Genomic DNA, 25,263 nt, shown 5'->3' on the forward strand with positions numbered 1-25,263 from the left:
TTATTATTGTTATTATTATTATTATTATTATTATTATTATTATTATTATTATTATTTCCTACTATTATTGAATCATTTACAAGTTACTAGATTTGACTTGTGAATGATTCAATAATAGTAAGAAATATTTTTCTATTGCATTTATAATAAATAATTAAAAAAATAATTTGAAAATAGTTTTTTATTATTATTATTTATTATACATTCATTGGGCAATAGAAAATAAATCTCTTTACTGCCTTCTTGTTTTGAGCTTTTAAACTGTAAACGAGGCCCAAATATGGAAGTGAACTTCCGGTCTCATCCGTCAGATAATGTTATAATAAAAGTCCATCTTACAGCATTTTATATGATAATGTTCTCTATTTTTTAAAGGATAGAGCACAAAATAAAGTGCTGACAACTATTATATATATGAAATAAAACATACACATGGTGTAGATGTGGTAACAATATGCTTATTTTTTTAACAATAATTGAAAAACTGGTGCAATATCGTCTTAAATAATACATGAATCTTAATAATCAAATTTAAATAAGTAAAAATAAATAAATAAAAATAATGATCCTGAACTCATCCAGAACTTGTAAAGTTTTCTCTATACTGTAGAGGGCGTTCTAGGTCTGCTTACAAGCTGCTAGTCATGCTAGTCAGCGAGTGCCAATACTTTTTGGTGGAAAGAAAATAACTTCTCTACATCACGTGCATCGTTCAAATTTTGACCAAATCATACGAAACTAGAGCGATTTTTATGATCATTATCAATGCAGTGATGTCATGTGTGCAGAATTAAACACAAATTAGGTGTGTGCTTTTACTGGAAAATAATCAACCGTGAAGTGAAACATCTGGGAAGATGTTCCACCAGATTTTGTGAAGATTTATTCATCAGCAAGGGTGTTAGTTAGGACAGGTACTGATGCAGGCGAGGAAGCGAGGAGGTCTCGGGTGCAGTCAGTCTTCATAATAATTGTTTAATAGGGTTTGGAGCTCTATAGCAGGAGATCTTTCACATCTTCCAACCCATGTAAAGCAGATCTTCATGGAGCTGGCTTTGTGCACAGGAGCACTGTCATGCTGAGACAGGTTTGGGTCTCCTAGTTCAAGCAAAGGAACATTTTTATGCTAATGCATCCAAAGACGTCCAACTTTATGCTAGCAGTTTGGAGAAGAACCAAAAACGGGTGGAAAAGTCAGGTGTTCCAATACCAGTATTAAAGTCTGACCCTGTAGCCATTGTCTCCCTTATCAGAGGTCCCGTCAGGTTATATTGCATGATTACTTGTTGACACGGCAACCACTTCCTCCCCGTACATCATGCATGGTAATGACAGGATTGGCTTACACGCAACGCAGGAGGAGTTAGACGATAATCTGGCAACCGGATATTCGCAACCTTTACGGAGACAGTAATGATAAAAGAAACTATTCATTCAGTTCCTATAACCGGGCTCGGATGAAGCTCCACTTTCAAGAAAAAATGCGTTTCCATAGCAACAGCACATCTAAGTCTAAAGCTCAGTTGAAACGGGGGACGTTCCGTCCGAGTGGATTGTGGCGTGATTGTTGAAGGAGTCTCCAGTGTCGGGGGAGGCAGGATAAGTGAGGGACATTTTTATACCTCTGCATCTCGTAACAAAAAAAAAACAAGCTGAATTTTTGTATACTTTTGTATAAACAACTGAGCAAAGCTCACCTTCACTCTTCAGACCAACAGGAGAAGAATGCCTACATTTTTAATCAGTAAAACTGGAGCGAGTCTGTGTGCAGCTCCACACCAGACGTGGCTCTGAGAGAGGAGCTTACACCAGGCCTGGACTTCTATAGTTACATCCTCACATTCTCACAACAATGTTTTTAATTACTTCGGATTCCACGTAGAAGACGTTCGATTCCGGCTAATCACCCGTCATTAATTCATCACTGATACATGATATGACTAAAAGTATTGGAAGACTTGACCTTTCCAGCCATATGTGGTTCTTCTCCAAATTGTAAGGATATTTTGGATGGGGTACAATGTAATTTTACCTTCTCTTGAACTAGGAGACCCAAACCCATTCCAGAATGACAGTGCCCCTATAGCCAGCTCTATGAATATATACTTTCCATGGGTTGGAAATGTGGAAGATCTCCAGCCCTACTGAACACCACAGGACTCCTCACCTCACATACATTAGTACCTGACTTTTTTGTAGCTAAATGAATCTTCACGAATCTCCACAGAAATCTAGTGGAACATCTTTCTCGGAAGAGTGGAGCTGATTATAACAGCAAATTGGGCCTTGATGTGAAATGAGTGGAAAGAAAACACAAAGCAATCTTATGTGTGGGTGTCCACCAACTTTTGACTAGGCAGTATGTATATTTTTGTTTGCGTGTGCACATTGTTATGTACAGGATGTTATTTTTTATAATGTTGTTGATATTGTATATTGTGTGTACTTTTTCCAAGTGTATTTGCGTGCCAGGGTGAAACATGGTGGTGGAAGCATCATCTTCCCAGAAGAGTATAGCAATAGCAAATGAAGACTAATTTAATATTAAAAAGATTTAAAAGAAAATTCAAAGAAAAGCATCCAAGAATCCTTGAAAGACAAAATAAAGCATAACCTCGAGTTTTGATTCACACTCAGAATCCCCATAATCCTGTGTGATGTCATATTGTGGTGTTTGACATGGAGGGCTGTATAGTTCTGAGACTTTGAGAATCAATGTCTATCTTTCTCTTTCTCTGTCCCCCTCTCACTCTCTTTTTCTTTCTGTCTCTCTGTGCCTACATTATTCATGCTGGAATAAGACCTGAGCTAAAGTTACATCAAGGCAAGAAGACCTGACAAATTAATGCTCCTTCTACAGTCGCACAACAGCACAAACACCGACACAGATCCTCTGACACGGTTACTTCACCCCTCGATAAGTCACTCATGAACACTCGAACCCAGCAGATCCGATCGTCCGATCCTGGTTATGTCCTGTTTGCGCTCTCAGTTCTCGACAGGGCCTCTGACTCTCGAGTAATCAACAGAAGAAGAGAAGGTGTGTAGGAGTGTGGGATTAGATGGTTAATGAAAACCCACTTCAGTGGAGGAGATTGTTTTTTGGTTCTGAGAAGAGGAACCATGAAGACAGCATTCATCAGTCCACCTTAAAGAGTGTGAGCAGATCCTCAGGTACGGAAAGATCTTTCATGTGTTGATTAATTGGAATCATACGCAATTTACTAAGTATGTTTAAGGGTGTTAAAGCATGGTAAAGCTGGTTTATCTTTGGCCACGCCCCAAAAAATAACAAAGTGGCAAAGCGAACGTAACAAAAGAGTTAAACAACATAACTATGTTTAATTTTATTTATTTATGGAGTTGTTTTGGATTGATTTCATCATTGTGAAGTGAAGAGATTATTCACACAGTTCGTGTGTTAGTGTGTACAACTGAAAACCTTTCATATGGAAGAATTTGCGAATACATTTTATATATGAATACATATCCTCATTGAAAAAAAAAACGTAATTATACAGTGTTAAAATTTAATTGAATAAATCTTACTTACTATCTCTTTTTCTGTGCTGTTACAAAATAGAAAAAGGAGAAAATGGCAGGTAAAAAAGGTGACTCAAAGTCAGCGGCAAAAAAAGGAGGCAAAGCAGAGCCAGAAAAAAGCAAAGGCAAAGAAGAAGAAAAAAAAGGGAAAGATGACAAAAAGGGAGCAAAGGACGACAAAAAAGGAGGGAAGGACGACAAGAGAAAGGGAAAAGAAGAACCCAAAGGCAAGGGAAAAGATGACGGAAAGAAAGGAAAAGACAAAGGAAAGGGGGCAAAAGTGGTCAGCGAGTCAGAGGAGGGATCCGACGATGAGCCGATTGAGGACGAGGATGAGTTAAGCGATGATGAAGAAAGGGATGGAGATTCTGATGAGGACACGCGCAAGCCTGGAAAGGGGGGCGCCAAAGGCAAAGCGGCGAAGGGAAAGTCCAAATCTAAACATGCTGTGTCAGATGAGGAGGAGGACGAAGAGGACGAAGAGGATAAAGAAATTGATGAGAGTGAAGACGATAGAAAAAAAAAGAAATCGAAAGATGCCCAAAAATCCAAATCTAAACCCGAGGCAGAAGGAACGAAGAAAAAAGCAAAAAAGAAGGATGAGGTTCCACCTGAGATGGCACCAGAACCTTCAAAGAAACTGTTTGGTTTCCCTGGAATTGGGAAGAGCTCAAAGAAGCGATTGAAAAGCACTTCTAGACTGTTTCTTGGACTCGGAAAGCAAAAGAGTTTTATGGTCAGGAAAAAGAGAAGGAAATCTGTTTTAAAGAACGCCCCAAGGCTTCTGATGCGCTTCAAAGCCAGTAAGAAAAAGAAAAAAGAGAAGGAACAAAACGAGCAATTGGGACGCAAGCCATCCTACATGCTGCTTAGAATCGGTGGCAACAAACCAGCTGAGAAGAAATCAGGATTTTTCAAAGGACTTTTTGGAAAAAAGAATGCAGATGATGGGTCCAATTTTAAAAACCACGGTCTGATTTTGGGGAAAGTAGCTGGAGCAACAAACTGGCTAACTAAGAAGTTTCTCTCAACAAAATTAAAACGGAGGCCATTCGACCGAAACCGTGGTCGCTGGGGACAATCAAGCGGCAAACGCTTTCCTGAAGGAAGTCGACAAACGAGCATGCGAGGACCTCATGGGCATCACAACTATGCATATGAAGAGGATTTTGATGAATACGATTATAATAACCAGGGTAGAATGAGAACTGGTGCATTTCACAGACAGTCCATGCAGAGAAACCCAAACTGGTATGAAGATCCAGCTGACTACTATGAAGAACATTCACAGGGCTATTATGGAATTGATGATGAATATTACAACCCTCACATAAACTTTCAGGATGGAGGAGAGTATTATGACGATGGTATGGGTTACTATAACACAAATCACACGGACTACTACCCAGAGGAGATGGATTACTATGGCCAGCAGCATTTGATGGATCCATATTACACTGACAGTATGGAATACTACGATGAGAATCAGTACCTAATGGAGGATTACTATGAACCGTATGGAGATGAAGGCGAGTTTTATGACCAGGGTCAATTTGATTACTATGATGAACCCTTAGAATTCTATGACAATCCATATGGTGATGTTGGAGTGGCTGATCAATACATGACATCATATGGAGCTTACGAAGACCCTTATCTCCAGGAACATCAGTTTAATTACACAGAATCAGGGTTAACCCCATATCTCGATTCTTCCTACAACATGTACCAGCCATATACTTATACAATGCATGATGTAATGGAGGGTGATGAGTTTAATGATGTAACTGTAGAGCCAATGCATTTTCAAAGTGAGATGTTCAGAGTTCCAAGGCCCCAAGTAAAACTTTTCGGTAGAGAAAGGATGGCAGTTGAACTTCCTCCATTGCCGCAACGATACGATCCTGAAGAGATGTCACAGATTCATTATAATAATGTACCATTCATGCCTGATGCCCTTATGGATGGTGCTTTTCCTGCACAAGTACATACACAACAACTGCTTCATCCAGGGATACCTCAGATTCCCACACCAACTGCAGTGCTTATTAAACATGCTAATAGTCCTCAGGGGTTTATGAACCCTAACATTCAGTCCCCACATATGTCACCAATTGCACAAAGTGGTGGTTTTCTCCCATCACCTACACCAAGCAGGAGGTCCATGGGAATGATGGCTCCCTCTGTACAGAGACCTCTGTCTCCGATGTTAGCAAGAGAAGGATTCACAGAGCCATTGATGGATGTGGGCCCCCCACACTTTCACATGCAGAAACAAAGCTTCCCTACCTCTCCTCAGCTTTCTATACGTCAAAGACAGAGCCCCTCTCCACAGGCTTCCATTCGTGGATTTGGAGTTAGAGATGTGCCTCCATCTGCACAAAGAGGGATGTCACCTCCACATCTTCAATGCCCATCTTCCCCATTAAGGCAGAGAAAAGTCAGCCCACCTGCTTCTCCATTAGCCTTCAGTCATTTCCAGCCTCAGACCTCATACTTAGAGGGCAAGGCTTCTCCAATTACTATGGCCCGCAGAATGCCTCATCAAATGTCCTCATTTCAAAGGAGCCCTCCAGCTTCCGCTCACAGTTCCTTCCGCAGGCGAAGCCCACCACATTCTCCTTGTGCCTCAATAAGAAGGCCCAGCCCAGTTTCCTCCCCATCAATAGCTCACCATCCATTTAGTGGAAAAAAGCTTCAACGTTCGATATCTCCTCCTAGGCAAATGAGTCCTCAACCTCTCCTCAAATGAGAAGGCGTCCAGTGGGTGGTGTTCAGCAGGTGGACTCCAACAAGCCTCACTCCCCATTCGCAGCTCACAGATCATCACCTGCGCTTTCACGGAGAAGTTTTGCAATTAGTGCAGAAACTCCTCTGCCAGATGGACAAAGGTCACCATCACCCAGCTTCTCCCGTAGGTCAACCCGTCTTATTAGGAACCCACCCCCATTTGAAACACCTGGTGTTCAGCTGCGTGGAATGGGGCGTCCAAACATTCCCATGGGAACAGTAAAACCCTCTGTAGGTCAAATGGGTCGTTTGGGCGCTTCAACTAAAAACATGGCTCCTTCACGAGGATCTATACATAGCAACAGATCGGTAATAGCTCAGGACATTAGAAATTCCCCAAAGCTTCCAAGTCAACATCCCGGGGTGGCCATTAGAGACCAGAGGCATGTCATTCCTCCAGGACGAGCAGGTCCCATGCGGAATGCGCAAAGACCTGTTGGTCTTGGTCGTCCTCTTATGGCCAGACAGTCTCTGAGGCGAGGACCCCCTTCACCACAGCCTTCTCTAAAACATCTTAGTCCTAAGTCACCCCAACCTTCCATTAGGCATCTGTCCAGGCCATCTTCTCCTCACCCCTCTATCAAACATGGCTCACCACTACCAATGCGTACCCCTTCCCCTTATGGACCTCCCATACACATTGTGTCAAGTCCTTTTCAAAATGTTCAGATTCCTGAAGCATCTCCATACCCAACTGTAATCCAACAAGCCCCTGTGGAATTTAATCAAATGATTAATGTGCCTCAAGAGCCTATGGTTACCAGTGCTTTACAAAATCAGAGCATTTATAATGCCTCTTATAAATCACCCTTTCTGCAACCTATGCAACATTATGCCCTGAGGTCACTGGTGTAGAGCAATTTCCTGAGCAACCATCTTCACCCCAATTATCGAATGCATTACAAAATCCAAATTTGCTTAATACTTCAAACTATACCTTTGTACCTCAAGTTGCACCAGTGCCACGTACTGTTTTACATCAGTCCCCGGAGACACTAGTATCGCCTGTTCTATCAAATGCTTTGCAAAATCCTCAGGTTCGTGGTGCATCTTTCGTCTCACCGCTGCAGAGACCAGGCTCTCCATATGCTGCTGAAGTGGCACATCTGCCAGGCTCACCATCATTACAGCCATCAATGGTATCTTATGCTCCTGAAACAGAATTGCTTGGACAAGGTCCAGGTCAGCCTGCATCTCCAACACTGTCTAATGCTATTCAAAATCCTTATCTTCATAATGCCTCATACAAATCAGTGCTACAGATGAATTCTTCTGCCTACTCACCAGTCGTATCACAGTATGATTACATACAAGAACCAGGCCCTGGCACCCTTCTTACGAATGCAATTCAAAATCCCAATCTCCGAAATGCTACATACAGGACACATTTACAAAGAAGAGGATCCAGATTTGTGCCTAGCCCAAGGACATCTCCAGTTCTCTCAAAGGCTCTACAAAATCAACAAATTCAAAAGGCTACATACCAAACACATTTTTCTCATCCAAGCAAAATGTACACCTCTGTTCCCATGAGGCTACCCCCAGAGCCCTGTTCTGTCAGATGCACTGCATAATCCTCAAGTCCGTGGTGCAACCTACAATCTGCCAGGTGGTGCAATGATGCATAGCAATCAAATGGCGGCTCCATCGACCTCTCCGATGCTCACTAATGCTTTACAAAATCAACAGGTTAGGAAAGCTTCATACAGACTTTCAGATGGAACCATAATAAGTGTTGAGCCCCAACAACAACATCAACCCTTTTCTCCAAACATCTCAAATGCCTTAGGTAATACAAACCTGAAATATGCCTCTTATAGACTTCCAGATGGAACTTTAATCACGACCGACTCTATACAACAACAGCAACAACAAGCCTCTTCTCCTAATCTATCCAGTGTATTGCAGAATCCAAACATGAAAAATGCTTCTTACAGACTTCCAGACAATTCAGTTCTTACAAACTACCAGCAGAATCCAGTATCTCCAAATCTGTCACGTGCACTTCGAAATAATAGCATTCGAAATGCATCCTATAGACTACCGGATGGAACAGTTATTTTTACAGAGCAACAAGTGGAACCAACATCTCCAGCTCTGTCAAATGCACTTCAGAACCCAATTATCCGAAATGCATCCTATAGATTAGGTGATGGCACCATTATTCTTCCTGATTATGGGCAATCAAAATCTACTTCTCCAAATTTGTCAAATGCGCTTCAAAACACGCAGATGCGCAATGCTCGTTATAGGTTGCCAGATGGGTCTATTATAACCACCCAGCTTAATACACCTTCCCCTAATTTGACAAGTGCTTTGCAGAATCAAAACATGCGCCATGCTACCTATAGGCTACCTGATGGTAATATACTGAGTGCTAATCCAGTTCACACACCAAATTTGTCCAGTGCCCTCAGAAATATAGATATCAAAAAGGCTTCTTTTAGGCTTCCAGATGAATCAATTTTTTTAAGTGCAAAACCAAACAGTCCAAACCTGGCAGAGGCCTTAAAAAATCAAAACCTTCGCAAAGCTTCATACCGACTACCAGAGGACTCTATTTTATTAGCAGATTCTCATACAACTGATCCAAAACTCTCACAAGCACTTTTAAACCAAAATCTCCGAAATGCTATTTACCGTTTGCCTAATGAATCCGTTCTCAGGCAAGGCTTTGTCGTTTCATCGTCACCACAACTGAAGAATGTTCTGAAAAACACTGGTATGAAGAATGCTTCCTATCAGCTGCCGTCAGCACTATCTACAGTAACAGCATCTGGATTGATCATTGGGCCCGATGGCAGATATGCAATTGTGGCTCCGCAAAGAATAGGTCCTGAAGAACACTGGGCTATGTATTCCAGAGAAGCACAAAGTGCAGAAGATGTGTGGGCTGCAGAGAGGGTTTTACCACACGGAACTGTACAGAATCTTTCTAAATGGTCTATGTATCGTGATGAAAACATGGCTGACCACCTTTCTCCACCACCCACTGCTGCTGAGTCCAAGGAAAATGAGGTGCAATGGGTACCAAATCGGGAGGGGGAACCCACTGGCCAGTGGTATGATAAGGTAATTCATGTTACTTATTTACTCAGATTCTCCACGCATTCTTAGCATTTAATAAACTTTTCAGACTCTACAGGTTCTGCATTTGTCGTACATTTAGCTTATTGATTTATAGATAATAAATGCACCCGAACCTGGTATAGTTTTACCCATCAGTTAATGAAGGAAAGGTCACTGCTGGAAGTCGGTGTGGATTCGAGTTTGCACAAAAGACCTGGCCAAGCTGAACTATCTCCAGCAGGGTTTAGCTGCAGACTTTTTCAATACATGGGATGTCAGATGAGATTTACAAGACTGATTATATCCATGCTCAGGTTACTTCAGTGACAGATGGTATCTCTGCAGTGATGTGACTCTGGCCAGCATGTGTGCACACTGACCTCATTTGTTACAGAGAACTTTCAAAGTTAGGGTTAGAATGAATGTTATTGACATTATTTGCATAATGAAAATAATCACAATGGTTGCTTGCTTGACTGGAGTGAAGTATAAGGATCACGGTTATTTGAGTAAAATTACATGACTAATTCCTGTTTTGTACATAGATGTATTCTATAAGAAGCCTCCCTACCATGAGTTACAGGGAGAAACGAGAAGCTGATGGACTTGAGGACATAACACAGTTGGAGTAAGAAAAGTTGAAATAAATATCAATGCTTCCAAATATTCTTCAGAAAATATTTTTATTTGATTGCATAAAATTAAATGGATGATTAAATTTATCGTCCTTGTAGGGAATTAACAGAAGCAGCGGTTTTAATAAACCTGAACACTCGTTTTCAGAGGGAGCTCATCTACGTGAGTCATTCAATTCTTGCATTCTGATTGGTCACAGTGACCTACAATTATCTTATTTATACATCTGAGCAGCTGAAGGTTAAGGGCCTTGCACGAGGGCCCAGCATTGGCAGCTTGGTGGAGGGGAGGTTTGAACTCCAATCAGATGTCCCTTAAACACTAAACCATCACTTTCTCGATTGCTTGCTATTCAGCATTGATGGAAAGAGTCTCCTGTTTTAGTACCTTGTAACGTTTGGGGAAAAACATACTTCAGGACATGAATTTTTAGAAAAACTGTGGTTTTGGTTGATGATACAATATGAAGGGTGGTCATACAAACACCTATTAACAGCACGCTATTGTTGATTACTTTCCTATAACAGCATACCACAGTTTTACAGAAATGTAATAGTAATTAAGTTCATACTCCCTTGTTGATCATCATCAAAATGTATAAGAACATCAATCGTTATCGCTGTTCTAATAGCAGACATGTGGTTAATATTTTTTGTCTACATTTTCAGTAATCTTTGCATTTTGTGTACTCTTTTCTTCTCTTTTTTCCCCAGACTTACATCGGCTCTATTCTGCTATCCATGAATCCGTACAAGTTACTGAACATCTATGGAACAGACACGGTCCTGCAGTATAACGGTCATGGTTTAGGAGAAAACCCACCGTGAGTGGAAAATGCAATTACACAAAACTGTGTAAAAACTGTACTGTAGTTTTCCTGTTTTATCACAAAGGATTATAGACTTAGCATTTGAAAGTGGTGATGTATTTAAAGTCAATACTGATGAAGTTCTTATTTGCTGTGTTGCCAAACTCATTTCAGTAGAAAGCAGCTAACAAATAGTCACTAGAGGATGTGATTTTGCATAGCAATGAATTTTTTATGATTATTTGCATATTATATATATGAGGTCATTGGTTGTTGAAAACAATGATTATTGATGATTGCAATCAATGTTGTTAAAATAATGGTGATCAGTGATTGGTCTTGATGAATAATGGTGATCAGTGATTGGTCAAGGGAACAATGGTGATCAGTGATTGGTCTTGGTAAATAATGGTGATCAGTGATTGGTCTTGGTGAATAATGGTGATCAGTGATTGGTCTTGGTGAATAATGGTGATCAGTGATTGGTCTTGGTGAATAATGGTGATCAGTGATTGGTCTCTGTGAATAATGGTGATTAGTGATTGGTCTTGTGGAACAATGGTGATCGGTGATTGGTCTTGGTGAATAATGGTGATCAGTGATTGGTCTTGGTGAATAATGGTGATCGGTGATTGGCCTTGATGAATAATGATGATTAGTTATTGGTCTTTTGGAACAATGGAGATCAGTGATTGGTCTCTGTGAATAATGGTGATTAGTGATTGGTCTTGTGGAACAATGGTGATCGGTGATTGGTCTTGGTGAATAATGGTGATCAGTGATTGGTCTTGGTTGCTGAGAACAGTTGTGATCAGTGAATGGTTGTGTTGTCAATTAATTACAGTCTCGGGTGCTGAGTTAAATGAACTTGCTCCCGCAACTGCTTTAACCAACAGCTGTGGTGTAAACTTGAAAACCATACTAAGTGATAAATAAAGCTACTATTGGAGGAAGCTTGGTGGTGCTGGGATTTGACCTTGATCTTCTAATCAGGAGTTGAACACCTAAGTAATATGGGCTCAAAATCACAAGATTTTTTACAAGGCTTGTTTTTAAAATAATAAAGTCTCTCTTTATTCTCCTGACAATGACGTTGAGTTTTCAACACCGCAGAGAGAGAGAGATGGTGAAAGAAAAAGAAGGACAGAGACAGTGACTGTCTCATATTTCTTTATCTTGTTGTTACTAGCTGAGCGATAGACACATCATGTAATGCGAGAATAAGTCAGAGATTGTCGAGCTGTGTGTCAGTGTGGTGTTTAACGATAGAGTGACTCAGAGCCAGAAATGTTACCTGGTGTATTCCAGCTTACTTACATTTGGCTGCTTCCAATCATTTAACAGAACAGGAACAGGGTTTGAGGCAGTGTTTAAGGCAGTGTTCAAGGAAATGTTTTGGGCAATTTTTTAGGTTGTGTTTAAGGAAATATTTGAGGCAGGGTTTGAGGCCGTGTTTGAGGTAGTGTTTGAGGGAGTTTTGGAGGCAGTGTTCAAGGCAGTAATCAAGGCAGTATTCAACTCCATGTTTGAGGAAAGTGTTCAAAGTTCAAGGCAGTGTGTCCAGGATTCCAAAAAAATTCCAAATAGTATTTTGGACCTTTTTGACCTTTGGGGTTTTTTTTTTTTTACATTTTATTAAATTTTATTATTTGTTCTAGTCACCTCTTTGCAATTTCAAACCTTGCCTACACAACCATGATGGATGTCAAGCAGAACCAGTGCATTGTCATCAGGTTAGCTATGTGTGTGAGTGTGTGTGTGTGTGTGTGTGTGTGTGTGTGTGTGTGTGTGTGTGTGTGTGTGTGTGTGTTCAGAGCAGAGTTAATACATTAATAACAAATGGCATTTAAGGTCAGAATAAATACATAAACAAGTCATTAATAATGAATGAAAGTCTTTGATAAGCATGGAACATTTGAGAAGCTGCATCTTGTGGTGTGTTTTATGTGAAATAACAGCTAGCTCTACTTTCTGTGGATCAATACCATTACACGGTGGAATCAAAAAGTTTCGAGACTTGCTCTGCTTACAAGAACGTTCTTATAACTATCTATGTTCACACACTATTACCTTCAAAATAGACCCCTTGCACAGCAATACAGCGCCCCCAGCGTTCCTGCCACTTCTGAAACATGTCCTGGAAATCTTCATTTTGAAGCATGCCAAGCACCCTCTGCAATTCATACTGGAGTTCCAAAATGGCATGAAAATGGAGACCTTTGCGCTGGACCTTCATCTTCAGGAAGAGGGCGAGTCCACAGGAGCCGAATCTGGCGAGTAGGGTGGGTGCGAAAGTGAGATCATGTGGATTGCTCATGCAGGAGTAGCTAAATGGTTTTGACATTCTCAGAGGTCAGTTGAAGATCTCATTGAAGATCTTCCTGATCTCTCGTCATGTTCCGGTGATGTTCTTCTGCTCTTGATGCGTGTGTGCCACTCAAAACACCTCGAATGACACGTTGCAGCATCGCCATATGTCAGACGTACGTCACGTCAACTGTCTCGATGGCAGATTTGCCCAGTTTCATGCGGCATATCAAATTTGCTGTTTTATTCCACAATGAAATCGCAGCTGTGGTAAGAACATAGTCAGAATAGCACCAGTTAGCACATTAGTCTCGAAACGTTTTGATAGCACCTCGTATAGGATTTATTTCTGCGCTTGCTTTAAAACTCTAGGTAACGTTATTGTGTTGGTGTTGCAGTGGGGAGAGTGGATCAGGAAAAACTGAAGCCACCAAACTGGTCCTGAGATACCTCACTGCCATACACCATGAGAGGAATGTAACACAACAGGTACTGTACCCTACTCCTACCCCACTCTACCCTACTCCCACCCCACTCTATCCTACTCTACCCCACTCTATCCTACTCCTACCCCACTCTACCCTACTCCTACCCCACTCTGCCCCACACTACCCTACTTCTACCCCACTCCTACCCCACTCTACCCTACTCCTACCCCACTTTACCCTACTCTATCCTACTCATACCCCACTCTACACAACTCTACCCTACTCCTACCCCACTCTACCCCACTCTTCCCTACTCCTACCCCACTCTACCCCACTCTACCCTACTCCCACTCCACCCCTTCCCCACCCTACCCTACTTCTACTCCACTCTACCCCACTCTACCCTACTCCTACCCCACTCTACCCAACTCTCACCTACTCCTACCCCACTTCTACCCCACTCTACCCTCCTTTCGCCATTACTTCCCACTCTACCCCACTATACCCTACTCCTACCCCACTCTACCCCACTCTACCCTACTCCTACTCCACCCCTACCCCACCCTACCCTACTTCTACTCCACTCTACCCCACTCTACCCTACTCCTACCAAACTCTACCCCACTCTACTCTACTCCTACCCCACTCTACCCTACTCTATCCAACACTACCCCACTCTACCGAACTCTACCCCACTCTACCCATCTCCGCCCCACTCTACTCTATTCAACCTTCTACCCTACTCAACAGGGGTACATAGACACATACATAGAATTTTACAATCTAAACTAATACGTTGTCCTGCTTGTTTTTATCCTTCATGCTTCTGCTCCCCACAGATTGAGGTGAGTTTCTTTAAATCTGTGTTTCATGATATTGACTACTAAATAAATGATGAGCTAACTGGAACTCTTTATCAACAGATCCTGGAAGCAACTCCTCTGCTGGAATCTTTTGGGAATGCCAAAACCGTGCGGAACGATAACTCCAGTCGCTTTGGGAAGTTTGTTGAGATCTTTCTAGAGGAGTGAGTTTCAGCTTTGATGGATACTTCTTTCAAATATTTTCCCAATTACTTGTACAGGATGAAAAACTATTTGTGTGTTACTTTACATATTACTAAACATATTACTCTTTCCCTTGCCATGTTATAGAGGAGTGATCAGCGGTGCCATAACTTCACAGTATCTCCTGGAGAAGTCCAGAATTGTTTTTCAGGTGTGAGATCATGCTCATTATTATTGAAACATATTTGAAGAGACTTGTGTGATCATTGTGTGTGTGTGTGTGTCTGTGTGTGTGTGTAGGCAAAAAACGAGAGGAACTACCACATTTTTTATGAGATGTTGTCCGGACTTCCTGTTCACCAGAAACGAGTCTTCTACCTGCAAGAGGCCGATACCTACTACTACCTGAACCAAGTAATTCACATGTGCAGTGAGGTGCATGAGGATTTTCTCAGGGTTCTTCTGCCTTTTATATATGTATTTTGTTTTCATCAGAACAGAGAACTATTTTGCTTTGAGTCTCTCGCATGCCTTTTGGAAAGCTTCATATAATTTGCTGGTTTTCCCATGAAACATGGCTTAAAGGAGATTTCAAGCTTGTGGTTCTCCAGTGAATAAACCCCTTCCAGATCATTTTTGGTTGCTTCTCAGTCAGGTTGTGAATAAACTAAATACATCACCTTTTACCAAGATAACTAATATCACAAACGTACATCAGGGTGGTGACTGTGTGATCGAGGGGAAGGACGATGGCGAGGACTTCAGGCGGCTACAGAGTGCCATGGACATTCTCCACTTCAGCCCTGAAGACCAGAGCAGTGTGTTCAGAATTCTTTCTTCGATCCTTCACCTGGGCAATGTCTTCTTTCACAGACTCGAGGTTCTACACTCATATACTTCAGTTTCCAGCATCGTGAATCGCAAGTTTTTCTCTGCTTTTATCTTTTGTTCCTCTTCCTTAGACTGACGTGCAAGAAACGGTCGGCGTTGTGAGCTCTCAGGAGATCCGCATGGTCGCCGAACTGCTTCAGATCTCTCCAGAAGGACTTCAGAAAGCCATCACATACAAAGTCATGGTAAGATCATGATCATCATTATAAAAGCAGCATTTATTAGTGCAGAGAGAATGGAGAAATATGAGTGAAAGAGAAATGTAAAATGTTGAGATCTTGAGATCTGAGCTGGTTGCCAGACAGGCTCCAGAGGATACGCTTAATTACTGCAGGGTGTGTGTTACGGATACCCTGCAACCAGATCCGGGGGTTCACTCACTCGCTTCAATACGGCTCATTCTCCAAAGACTGTCAGGAAACGGTGTTACATCACACGATGACGTCTGGCGATGAAGTCAGACCTCGTTAAAGCCTTATTACATGTTCATGAGAAACTTCTCCGAGGCGTAGGAGACGGAGCGGAACGTCTCACTAACGAACACCGACTTTCTTCAGGACTGCGGAGTTCAACAGTCTCCACTCGAGTGCACCAGTGAAAGTTCTAGTTTTGCACTGTTTTCACTTGATATGAAATAAAAAAAAAACATACACACACTGTATTGGGACACGTAAAGTCTAGACACAATTGTACAGGACGTCTGGATGCTGTAACATGAAATTTGACCCAAACTGTTCCAACATGACAGTTGTGCACAAAGCCAGCTCCATGAAGATGTGCTTTACATGGTTTGGAAGTGTCTGAATGTGAATGCTGAAGGCACCTGAGGCCTCCTCACCTCACCTACATCAGTACCTCACTTTACTAACACCCTTGTGGTTGAATGAACATGTGATGTTCCAGCAATGTTACTGTGATATTCCAGAGATGTTTCTGAGATGTTACAACAATGTTCTAGTGATGTTCTCCTTGATGTTCCTTTGACATTCCTGTAACGTTCTTGACGTGTTCCTACAATTTTTCTGTGATGCTCCTACAATGTTCCTGCAATGTTCCTGTTATGCTCCAGTAACGTTCCAGAGATGTTCCTAAGATGTCCCCCATCACTACCTGACATTACTAACACCCTTCTGGCCAAATTAATCTCACAAACATCTCCACAAAATCTAGTGGAACATCTTCCCAGAAGAAAAACAGCAAATAGGGAGTAAATGTGGAATGGGTTGTTCAGAAACAAGCACATAGCAATCTTATGGCCAGGTGTCCACAAACGTTTGGAAATATAGTATATAGTATAGTATAGTGGATTCCACTAACTCCATTGCCATTGCAGCGATTTGTCTACCAGAGATAACACTTTTTTGCGATCATTTCTCTGGTTTTATAGGGTGCCATTAATTTTGTCCTTATTAAACAGCTAGTATTCTTTTTCCTCATAATTTGCAGCTCATGTATGTATAGCGATACAAAGCGGAATTCCATGAACAGCATATTTGGGCTTCAGGACACAACTGGGCTTGAGGAATTATCCTGAAATCTTCTAGAAAATGTGTCCAAAAAACATCTTCTCGCACGTGTCAGAGTGAGATCATCCAATCATGACCTAATCAAGACTAACCCGATCCGTGCTTTTAACTGATTAGCTCAGTTTGACGTTAGTGCTTTGGTTTGCTATGATCTCAGGCGACGTGTGTCCGTGCTTTACAGTTGTTACATTAGGGTGTGTTTAGTGGTTAGCGGTAATTCTACACTGCTAAACTTTCTCCTCAGGGCTCGGAATGTCCTCTGAGCCCTGTATTACCCCCGCTGTGTATGTTTATGTGTGTCACGCTGAGCATCTTGCTCTTTTAATAAATAACGTTGCTATCGACAAGTAGCGGGTTCAAGTTTAGACCGCTATCAGGCTAAAATCAACTATCACCTAACACCATATCAGTTTCAGCCTGGTGTGTGTGTGTGTGTGTGTGTGTGTGTGTGTGTGTGTGTGTGTGTGTGTATTCTTGAGGCTCTTGTTCTAATTTCTAATTATACTTAGCCTTTAAGTACAGCACAAAAGATTGCTAGTAATGTATGTACCCTATTAGTTCAAGTTTGTTAGAAGTTTATATTCCCTTGTAGTTCACTTTTAATTGATGTATGCTAGAAATGTGTGTACGCTAGTAATTTACGTTTTCCAGTCATTTACGTACACTATTAATTTATGAAAGTTTTATTAATTCACATTCAACAGTAATTTATCTACGCTAGTAATTCACGTTTGTTTGTAACTTATATAAGTTAGTAATTCACGTTTGCTAGTAATTTGTTTGCTAGTAAATATGGATGCTAGTAATTCATGTTTGTAATATATTAATGCTAGTAATTCAGGTATGTTAGCCATCTGTGTACGCTAGTAATTTATGTACGCTAGTAATTTGTGTGCGCTAGTAATTCACATTTGATAGAAGTTTTTGTATGCTAGTAATTCACGTTTGCTAATAAGTTGTGTTCACTAGTAATACAGATCCACTAGTTATTTGTGTACGCTGGTAATATGTTTATGCTAGTAATTCACGTATGTTAGCCATCTGTGTTCACTAGTGATTTATGTTTGCTAGTTATGTGTGTGCGCTAGTAATTCACGTTTGATAGAAGTTTTTGTATGCAAGTAATTCACGTTTCTTGTCATTTATCTACGTTAGTAATTTTTATTTACATGTTTACTTTTTTTTTATTACAGGAAGCAATGAAGGAGAAGATCTACACTCCCCTGACTGTAGAGAGTGCCGTGGATGCCAGGTTGACACAAAATCACACACAATACTCACACAGAACACACAATTTCAGAGATCACTATTTTAATTGATAAGAAGTTATTGATTAGTGTTCTATAATGGGTGTTTATTACAGTCAAATAACATCAGATCTAATCTTACCGAGCATCGTTCTAATATGTGCTCATATTAACCTCATCGTCGTTTTTCTTACACTCTTTTACGAATGAAATTTTTGGTGTTGTAGGTTTTTTTGTTGTATTTCTCCTTTATAGAGATGCTGTTGCCAAGATTCTTTATTCCCTGCTCTTTCATTGGCTAACGACACGGATCAATGGGCGTGTTTACCCAAAAAACGAGGCTCTCTCCATATCTATCCTGGATATCTATGGTTTTGAGGTGGAGTATCACATGCAACTGCCCAAACTCGCTCCATCCTCTAGGAAATATTTCATACCAATGATTATTTGGTGTGTTTTTGTTTTCAGGAGTTAGCATTGAACAGTTTCGAGCAGCTCTGCATCAATTATGCAAATGAGATGCTTCAGTTCTTCTTCACCAAAATAATTCTGAAGCAGGAACAGGTGAATTTAAAAACATGTTCCCAGACCCAGTGTTCTCAGTCCCAGTGTTTACATATCCAGTGTTCCCAAACCTAGTGTTCCAAAACCCAGTTTTCATAGACCCAGAATTCCCAGAGCCACTGTTTGCAGACCCTGTGTTCCCAGACCCCGTGTTTCCAGACCCAGTGACCAGCAATAGTGTTCCCAAACCCAGTTTTTACAGACCCAGTGTTACCCAAACCTAGTGTTTACAGACTCAGTGTTTGCAGACCCAGTGTTCCCAGACCAAGTGTTCCCAAACCCAGTGACCCAGAGCATGTTTCCCAGGCCCTGTGTTCCCAGACCCAGTGTTCCCAAACCCAGTGTTTCCAGACCCAGTGTTCCCAGAGCCACTGTTCCCAGACCCAGTGACCCAGACTCCTGCATACTACATTTTGGGAACGCATTGTATTTTGCATATTTTGAAGGACCTGTGAACATAAGTAGTGTATATTTGCAGGAGGAGTACATGCGAGAGCAAATCAGCTGGAAGGAGATTTCCTTCACCGACAACAAGGCATGTATAGACCTTATTGCCGCAAAGCCTCATGGGATACTCCGCATTCTCGATGACCAGAGCTGCTTTCCTCAGGTACCGCTTTCAAACACGACACTAACATTCCTGCAGCTCACTATGAATACGTTATCGAATCAATTCACAACATTCAGATATAAACAGCCTCAGCATTGTAGCATTTTGTATGAATTAATATTGATAAGGTTTAGAATAATTCTTAACACATGTATGGCACGCAGTAAAACACCACGAGTGGACAAGGGACAGGGGGCGAAAATCGATATTGGATGTTTGTGGTCTTCAGGCCCTCAAGGGGTGCTGCATTTAAAAGTCATGATTCTGTAATGGAAATCACTGCATGGGATCATTAACACCTCCAGAAATCATTGTCTATGAACACACAAGTTTGACATCCTCGAATGCAAGGTAAATCTCTATCATGCAAAGAAGGAGGTATGCATGAACATGATCCAGAAACGCTGCCGTCTTCTCTGTGCCAAAGCTCATTTAAAATGTACCGAGGTACAATGGAAAACTGTTCTGTGGTCAGATTAATCGAATTTTCATTAGACTTTATGTCCTCCTGACTAAACAGGAGAGGGACCATCTGACTTGTTATCAGTGATCAGTTAAAAAAAAAAACCACACATCTTTGATGGTATGTGGCATCTGGTGCATCATGAAACGAAAAAAAAAAACAACAACAAAGGACAACCCAGAACTGTTGAGCAGTTAGGATCCTCCATCATTAATAAAAATATAATTAATAATTATAAAATAAAGTAAAATGTTAGTACAGTACTGTATACATAAATAGCATGTTTGGGTTGGCGTCCGTTTATCACGTTTTTTTCGTTAATCATTGGATTACTGTATTATTATATTGATCATTTTACACCTTTTTATTACGTAATTATTTGATTAATTAATATTAATTAATTATCGAATATATTAATGATTAAATCTTCATTGTCAAATTTAGTCAGAAAATGATTTATTCAGTCATTTGTTTGTTTGTTTGTTTGTTTTCCTCTGCATCGGCGTGGACCAGGCCACGGACCACACATTCCTTCAGAAGTGCCACTATCATCATGGAGAAAATCCACATTACTCCAGGCCAAAAATGCCACTGCCAGAGTTCACCGTGAAGCACTATGCAGGACGAGTGACCTATCAGGTACAGACCACGCCACCTTCTGGTCTTTCACCTCGTATTACAGTTCACTACAAAGTAAAAAACTAAACGCCATTTCCGTCATTTGTCTAAGGGTCAAATGTGTCTGCGTTTATAGACGGTGGTCTACATGTTAATGAATATCAATTTCAATAATGTAAATAGATGCTAAAGCAAGTGTAGGACCCAAATACAAGGAACTTCTCCAGTGTTTTGCCTGGCTTTCTGTCCATCAGAACTTTTGCTGGAGCAGGATTTCATTTCTTCTTGGAACTTTCTCTCAGGTCTTTATCCTGGTGAAGATCAAATTAACACTATTTTGGACACCTGAGCATAAGATTGCTGTGTGTTTTTTGGACAAGTCCCGATTTACTATTATAATGAGCTTCCAAGGAAGATGTTTCACTAGAATTTGTGGAGATTTGTGTGAGATTCATTCAGCCATAGGGGTGTTAGTAAAGTCAGAACCTGATATAGGTGAGTTGAGGAGGCCTGGGGTGCAGTCAGCCTGAAAAATAAATCCCAACAGTGTTCGATAGGGTTGTGGAATAATGCTGTATCATCTCTGGAACATCTCTGAAACAACACTGGAACATCACATGCACATCACGGGAACATCACAGGAACATTGCTGTAACATCTCAGAAACACCTCTGGAACGTCTCAGGATCATCGATCGAACCTCACATCATTCAACCACAAGGGTGTCAGTAAAGTCAGGTATTGATGTAGGTGAGGTGAGAAGGCCTGGGGTGCAGTCAGTGTTCATATTCATCCAAAAAGTTCAGTAGGGTTGGAGCTCCACAGCAGAAGATCTTCCACTTCATATTTGTTCTGGTGTTTTTTTTTATTAGGTACAAAAGTTCCTGGATAAGAATTATGATCAGGTCCGACAGGAGGTGCTGGAGCTGTTTATGCAGAGTCACAACCGGGTGAGTGTGTGTGTGTGTGTGTGTGTGTGTGTGTGTGTGTGTGTGACATAAACAGTAAAGGACACTACATATTTTGCAGACTTTGACTCTTTTGTGTAACTGATCTGAAAATAAGTAGAGCTATAAGATTCCGATTTCGTCATTCGTCATTAATAAAAGTTGAGGAAACACGCTGTTGAGTCATTTTAAGGTCTTCAGTGTTCCTTCAGGGCCTGTTTTCTGTACAGAGCAGCGTAAATCAGTGTTAGCACGAGTCTAAACACCAGGAACTTTCCCTGCGTCAATAGTTTGGATGTTTGTGTGACGATTCTGAGTAAAGCATTTTCTTTCAGGTGTGAATTTCCTTTATTATACATAAGGAACATTTTCAAGTGTGTGTGTGTGTGTGTGTGTGTGTGTGTGTGTGTGTGTGTGTGTGTGTGTGTAGATGGTTTCAAATCTTTTTCTAAAGTACAGCGAAATGCTAAATCAGCAGAAAAAGGGACCACTGAGAGACAGCACGGTGACACGGCGATATCAGCCCTCAACTGTAGCTGCCAAGTTTCAGCATTCTCTACAGGAGCTTCTGGACAAGATGGAGAGGTCGCCCACACACACACACACACACACACACACACACACTCATATACACACGCACCCTCATACAAATGTATTTACACAATTTACAGTTTCTATATTTTTTAATTGCATTTTTCTTCCGAATTCAGGTATTTTTACTCATGATCTTTGACCAGTTTCTTTCTGTTCACGCGTGTGACGTGACCCTTTCATGCCGCACAATTTTCACACACATTTCACACAATGAATCATTTTTCCCTCATTTGTTTTTTCCCCATAAAACTTTGTCTGATCCACGTTAATAAAAAAAAAAGGCTCATGTAGGTTGACGTTCCTCATTCCTCGTTTCCCTCAGGTGTAACCCGTTATTCGTGCGCTGCATAAAGCCAAATGCTAACAAGGTAATTACAGGACGCTGTTCACTCATGCTAGCCCTGATATAACCGTGGTCCCGTGTGTATTAGCGTTCTACGTGTTATTGGTTGTCGATAGGAACCGGGAATATTTGAGCCAGAACTGGTAGCCACCCAGCTCCGATACTCCGGAATTATGGACGCCATCCTGATTCGAAAAGAAGGCTATCCGGTCCGGATGACGTTCCATAAATTCCTAAACAGGTAACTGGTTCAGCTAGCTCGGTCGTATACACGATATTTTCCATACACAATCCTGCCTCATGATCTTTCTGTAGGTATAAAGTGCTGCTGGGGCTGAAGACGACCCCACCTCCAGATGGAGACAACTGCATCATCATGCTAACCAAGTTGTGTCCGGTCAAAAAGGGCGATTGCCAAGTGGGCGTGTCCAAGGTGAGCACAAAACAGTGTAAACGAGATCTGATTTACAAGCCCCTTTAATTTTTCAGTGTTAAAAAAATTCTCTCACTAAAATGAGCTACATTTTGTAACTTCTTGCTACAGTTAGCACTATAGAGCTACAATTGAGGTTCACCGTAAAAGCACTAGGCAGTACGAGTGACCTCTCAGGTACACATCACGCTACAGTGGTAATAATCTGGTCTTTCGCATCGTATTACAGTTGACAACAAAGGAACACATTCAATTTCCTTTTTTTTGTCTGACGGTTAAAGATTAGTGTGTTTGTAGACTGCAGTCTAGACATTATTAAATATCTATTTCAATAATGTAAATAGAGAGTGTTGGAAATTACCTCATTAAAATTAGCTAACTAGTTTGTAACATCCTGCAAAAGTTAGCGCTTTAGAGTTTTTTGCTAATCGATAATCAAACACTTGTGTTTTTTCCCTCAGCTGTTCCTAAAGGAAGAGGTGTATCAGCTGTTAGAAAGTAAACGGGATCGCGTGAGGCACCTGGCAGCGCTGACGCTTCAGAGATACGTACGGATGTATTTAGCGCGGAAAAGCTTTGTCAAGTTCCGCGCTCGCATGACCAAACTGCAGGCCCGGTGCCGAGGGTTCCTCGTGAGGTGAGCTCTAATAACGCACATCGTTCCATAGAATTATGAAGTGTTATAACTGTACAATATTATTACTTCAGAGTCAGAGATCATTCTCTCCCCGTTCTACTCTGGCGTTTTTAGGCGATGGTTCCTGCACAAGCGTATGGTCCTGATCATGTTTCGCTCGCCGGTTCAGCTCATCGTCAACCGCAAACGCTACATCAGGGTAGGACCTAACGCTTATTTATTTTTCCTTTTTGATGCATTTATGGAATATTTATAATCTGTCTGCCTTTTTTCCCCCACAGGATAATCTTCTTATGGCCAGGATGGCAGAAGAGGTGAGGAGGCTAGAAAGGATGTGATACAATTGCAGTGAAGCTTCAAAAACTGTGGCACCTCGAATTGTTATTCACAAAAATAGCATAATGTGGGACAACCTGAAAATGTTGGCAAGACTTCACGCATGACATCTAGCTAACACACTGTTCACATCGGGAAAGTGACTCGGATTGAGGCGGCGTCTACACTAATCCAGATACATCTGGAAACACTGTTTTTGTCCAAAAAAGCTCTGCGTCCACACTATTGTTTTCAATCATTTTCCAAAAGCTTCTCATCCACACTAAAACGTTTGAAAAGACATTCCCATCATTTCCGCCAGGTGTTTATTTATTTCCGGATCTTCCAAATGCCGATGGATTGGCTGAACTGAGTCCACGCTGTGACTGCTTTCAGAAAGCACGCGTGAAAGCGTTTTCATGTGAACATGGCCTGAGATAGAGAGTTCAGATGAGGAGAAAGAGGAAGGTGGTGGTACCCTCTTCTGGTCAGGGAGAGAACTGCAACAAAGTAAATGTCAATTTAGAAGAAAGGCATTTCCAAAACATTCAATTAAATGCAAGGCAAATGATAAGGTTGGAGCTTCATTCATTTTGCTCATCGTCCTCTGAAAAGATGGTGGAAGATGTTCCATCACACATTACTCATTTTCCACTCGTTTTGCTCACTCACTCATTATTTACTTCTTGTATGTTATTTTGTTCTGCAGGCTCGAGTGAGCCGAGAGGTGATTGACGTGTCCCATTTGGTCATTCCTGCCGATCTGGGAGAGCTTCTGCAGGCCACAGCAGGTTGCCATGTATTTCCATTTTAAACATAAAAATACATAAAATTTTAAACAAAAAACTACATAAAAAATATGATGAGTGTAAAGAAATGTGGTGTATTGATGATCTACGACTACAAGGTAGTGAAAAACATTGACTTTGACACTTGAACATCCAGAGCTTGTTTACAAACCTTAGAGAACTTTTATACAACATGTTGGTGATTGGAATCATGGAGCCAGAAAGTGCAATTTATATGGAAGTTGAATTCAAAGTGAAAAAATCAATGTTGAATACTTTTCTTGATGCCGTTACTTAAAGCTCAGTGCATAGTGAAATGGTTGATTTGGTGATACTTTGCTGTTGCTGTCTGTTCGCTTGTGTGTGTGTGTGTGTGTGTGTGTGTGTGTGTGTGTGTGTGTGTGTGTGTGTGTGGGTGGGTGTGTGTGGGTGTGTGGGTGGGTGTAGATGGTAAAGAGGTGCATTCCGAGTGTTTGGCTCTGGCTGAAGCGCTCAGAGTGCAGGTTTCTCCTCAACTCACACTCCCTCTGGATATCAATAACTATCTAATGACCAAATACATCCGTTCCAACTTCAGGGTGAGGAAACACACACACACACACACACACACACAGTTACCAAACATTACTACAAGGTCAAAATGATAAGATACATAGAATATAAGGGTTAACAGCATTCCAGCATGATGATGCTTCCACC

At 41.2% G+C, this 25,263-nt stretch overlaps 1 protein-coding gene across 1 annotated transcript in view; it reads left to right on the forward strand.

Annotated features, from left to right (window-relative positions):
• Positions 1-3,595: 3,595 nt before the first annotated feature.
• myo15ab (myosin XVAb) overlaps positions 3,596-25,263 on the forward strand; it is a 38,264-nt gene continuing 16,596 nt past the window's right edge. Inside the window, exons 1-27 of the mRNA XM_046837279.1 lie at positions 3,596-5,354; positions 7,868-9,405; positions 9,948-10,030; positions 10,137-10,200; positions 10,752-10,861; positions 12,505-12,579; positions 13,552-13,642; positions 14,421-14,426; positions 14,505-14,608; positions 14,736-14,799; positions 14,889-15,002; positions 15,307-15,468; positions 15,551-15,664; positions 18,199-18,257; positions 18,508-18,636; positions 19,282-19,426; positions 20,403-20,528; positions 21,380-21,457; positions 21,885-22,039; positions 22,371-22,416; positions 22,508-22,632; positions 22,707-22,824; positions 23,286-23,461; positions 23,576-23,660; positions 23,743-23,775; positions 24,486-24,567; positions 25,012-25,142. Of these exons, the coding sequence (XP_046693235.1) occupies positions 3,596-5,354; positions 7,868-9,405; positions 9,948-10,030; positions 10,137-10,200; positions 10,752-10,861; positions 12,505-12,579; positions 13,552-13,642; positions 14,421-14,426; positions 14,505-14,608; positions 14,736-14,799; positions 14,889-15,002; positions 15,307-15,468; positions 15,551-15,664; positions 18,199-18,257; positions 18,508-18,636; positions 19,282-19,426; positions 20,403-20,528; positions 21,380-21,457; positions 21,885-22,039; positions 22,371-22,416; positions 22,508-22,632; positions 22,707-22,824; positions 23,286-23,461; positions 23,576-23,660; positions 23,743-23,775; positions 24,486-24,567; positions 25,012-25,142 (5,772 nt within the window). The remainder of the gene's footprint in view (positions 5,355-7,867; positions 9,406-9,947; positions 10,031-10,136; positions 10,201-10,751; positions 10,862-12,504; positions 12,580-13,551; positions 13,643-14,420; positions 14,427-14,504; positions 14,609-14,735; positions 14,800-14,888; positions 15,003-15,306; positions 15,469-15,550; positions 15,665-18,198; positions 18,258-18,507; positions 18,637-19,281; positions 19,427-20,402; positions 20,529-21,379; positions 21,458-21,884; positions 22,040-22,370; positions 22,417-22,507; positions 22,633-22,706; positions 22,825-23,285; positions 23,462-23,575; positions 23,661-23,742; positions 23,776-24,485; positions 24,568-25,011; positions 25,143-25,263) is intronic.

This window comes from Silurus meridionalis, chromosome 24, assembly GCF_014805685.1.
Source record: "Silurus meridionalis isolate SWU-2019-XX chromosome 24, ASM1480568v1, whole genome shotgun sequence".
NCBI lineage: Eukaryota > Metazoa > Chordata > Actinopteri > Siluriformes > Siluridae > Silurus > Silurus meridionalis.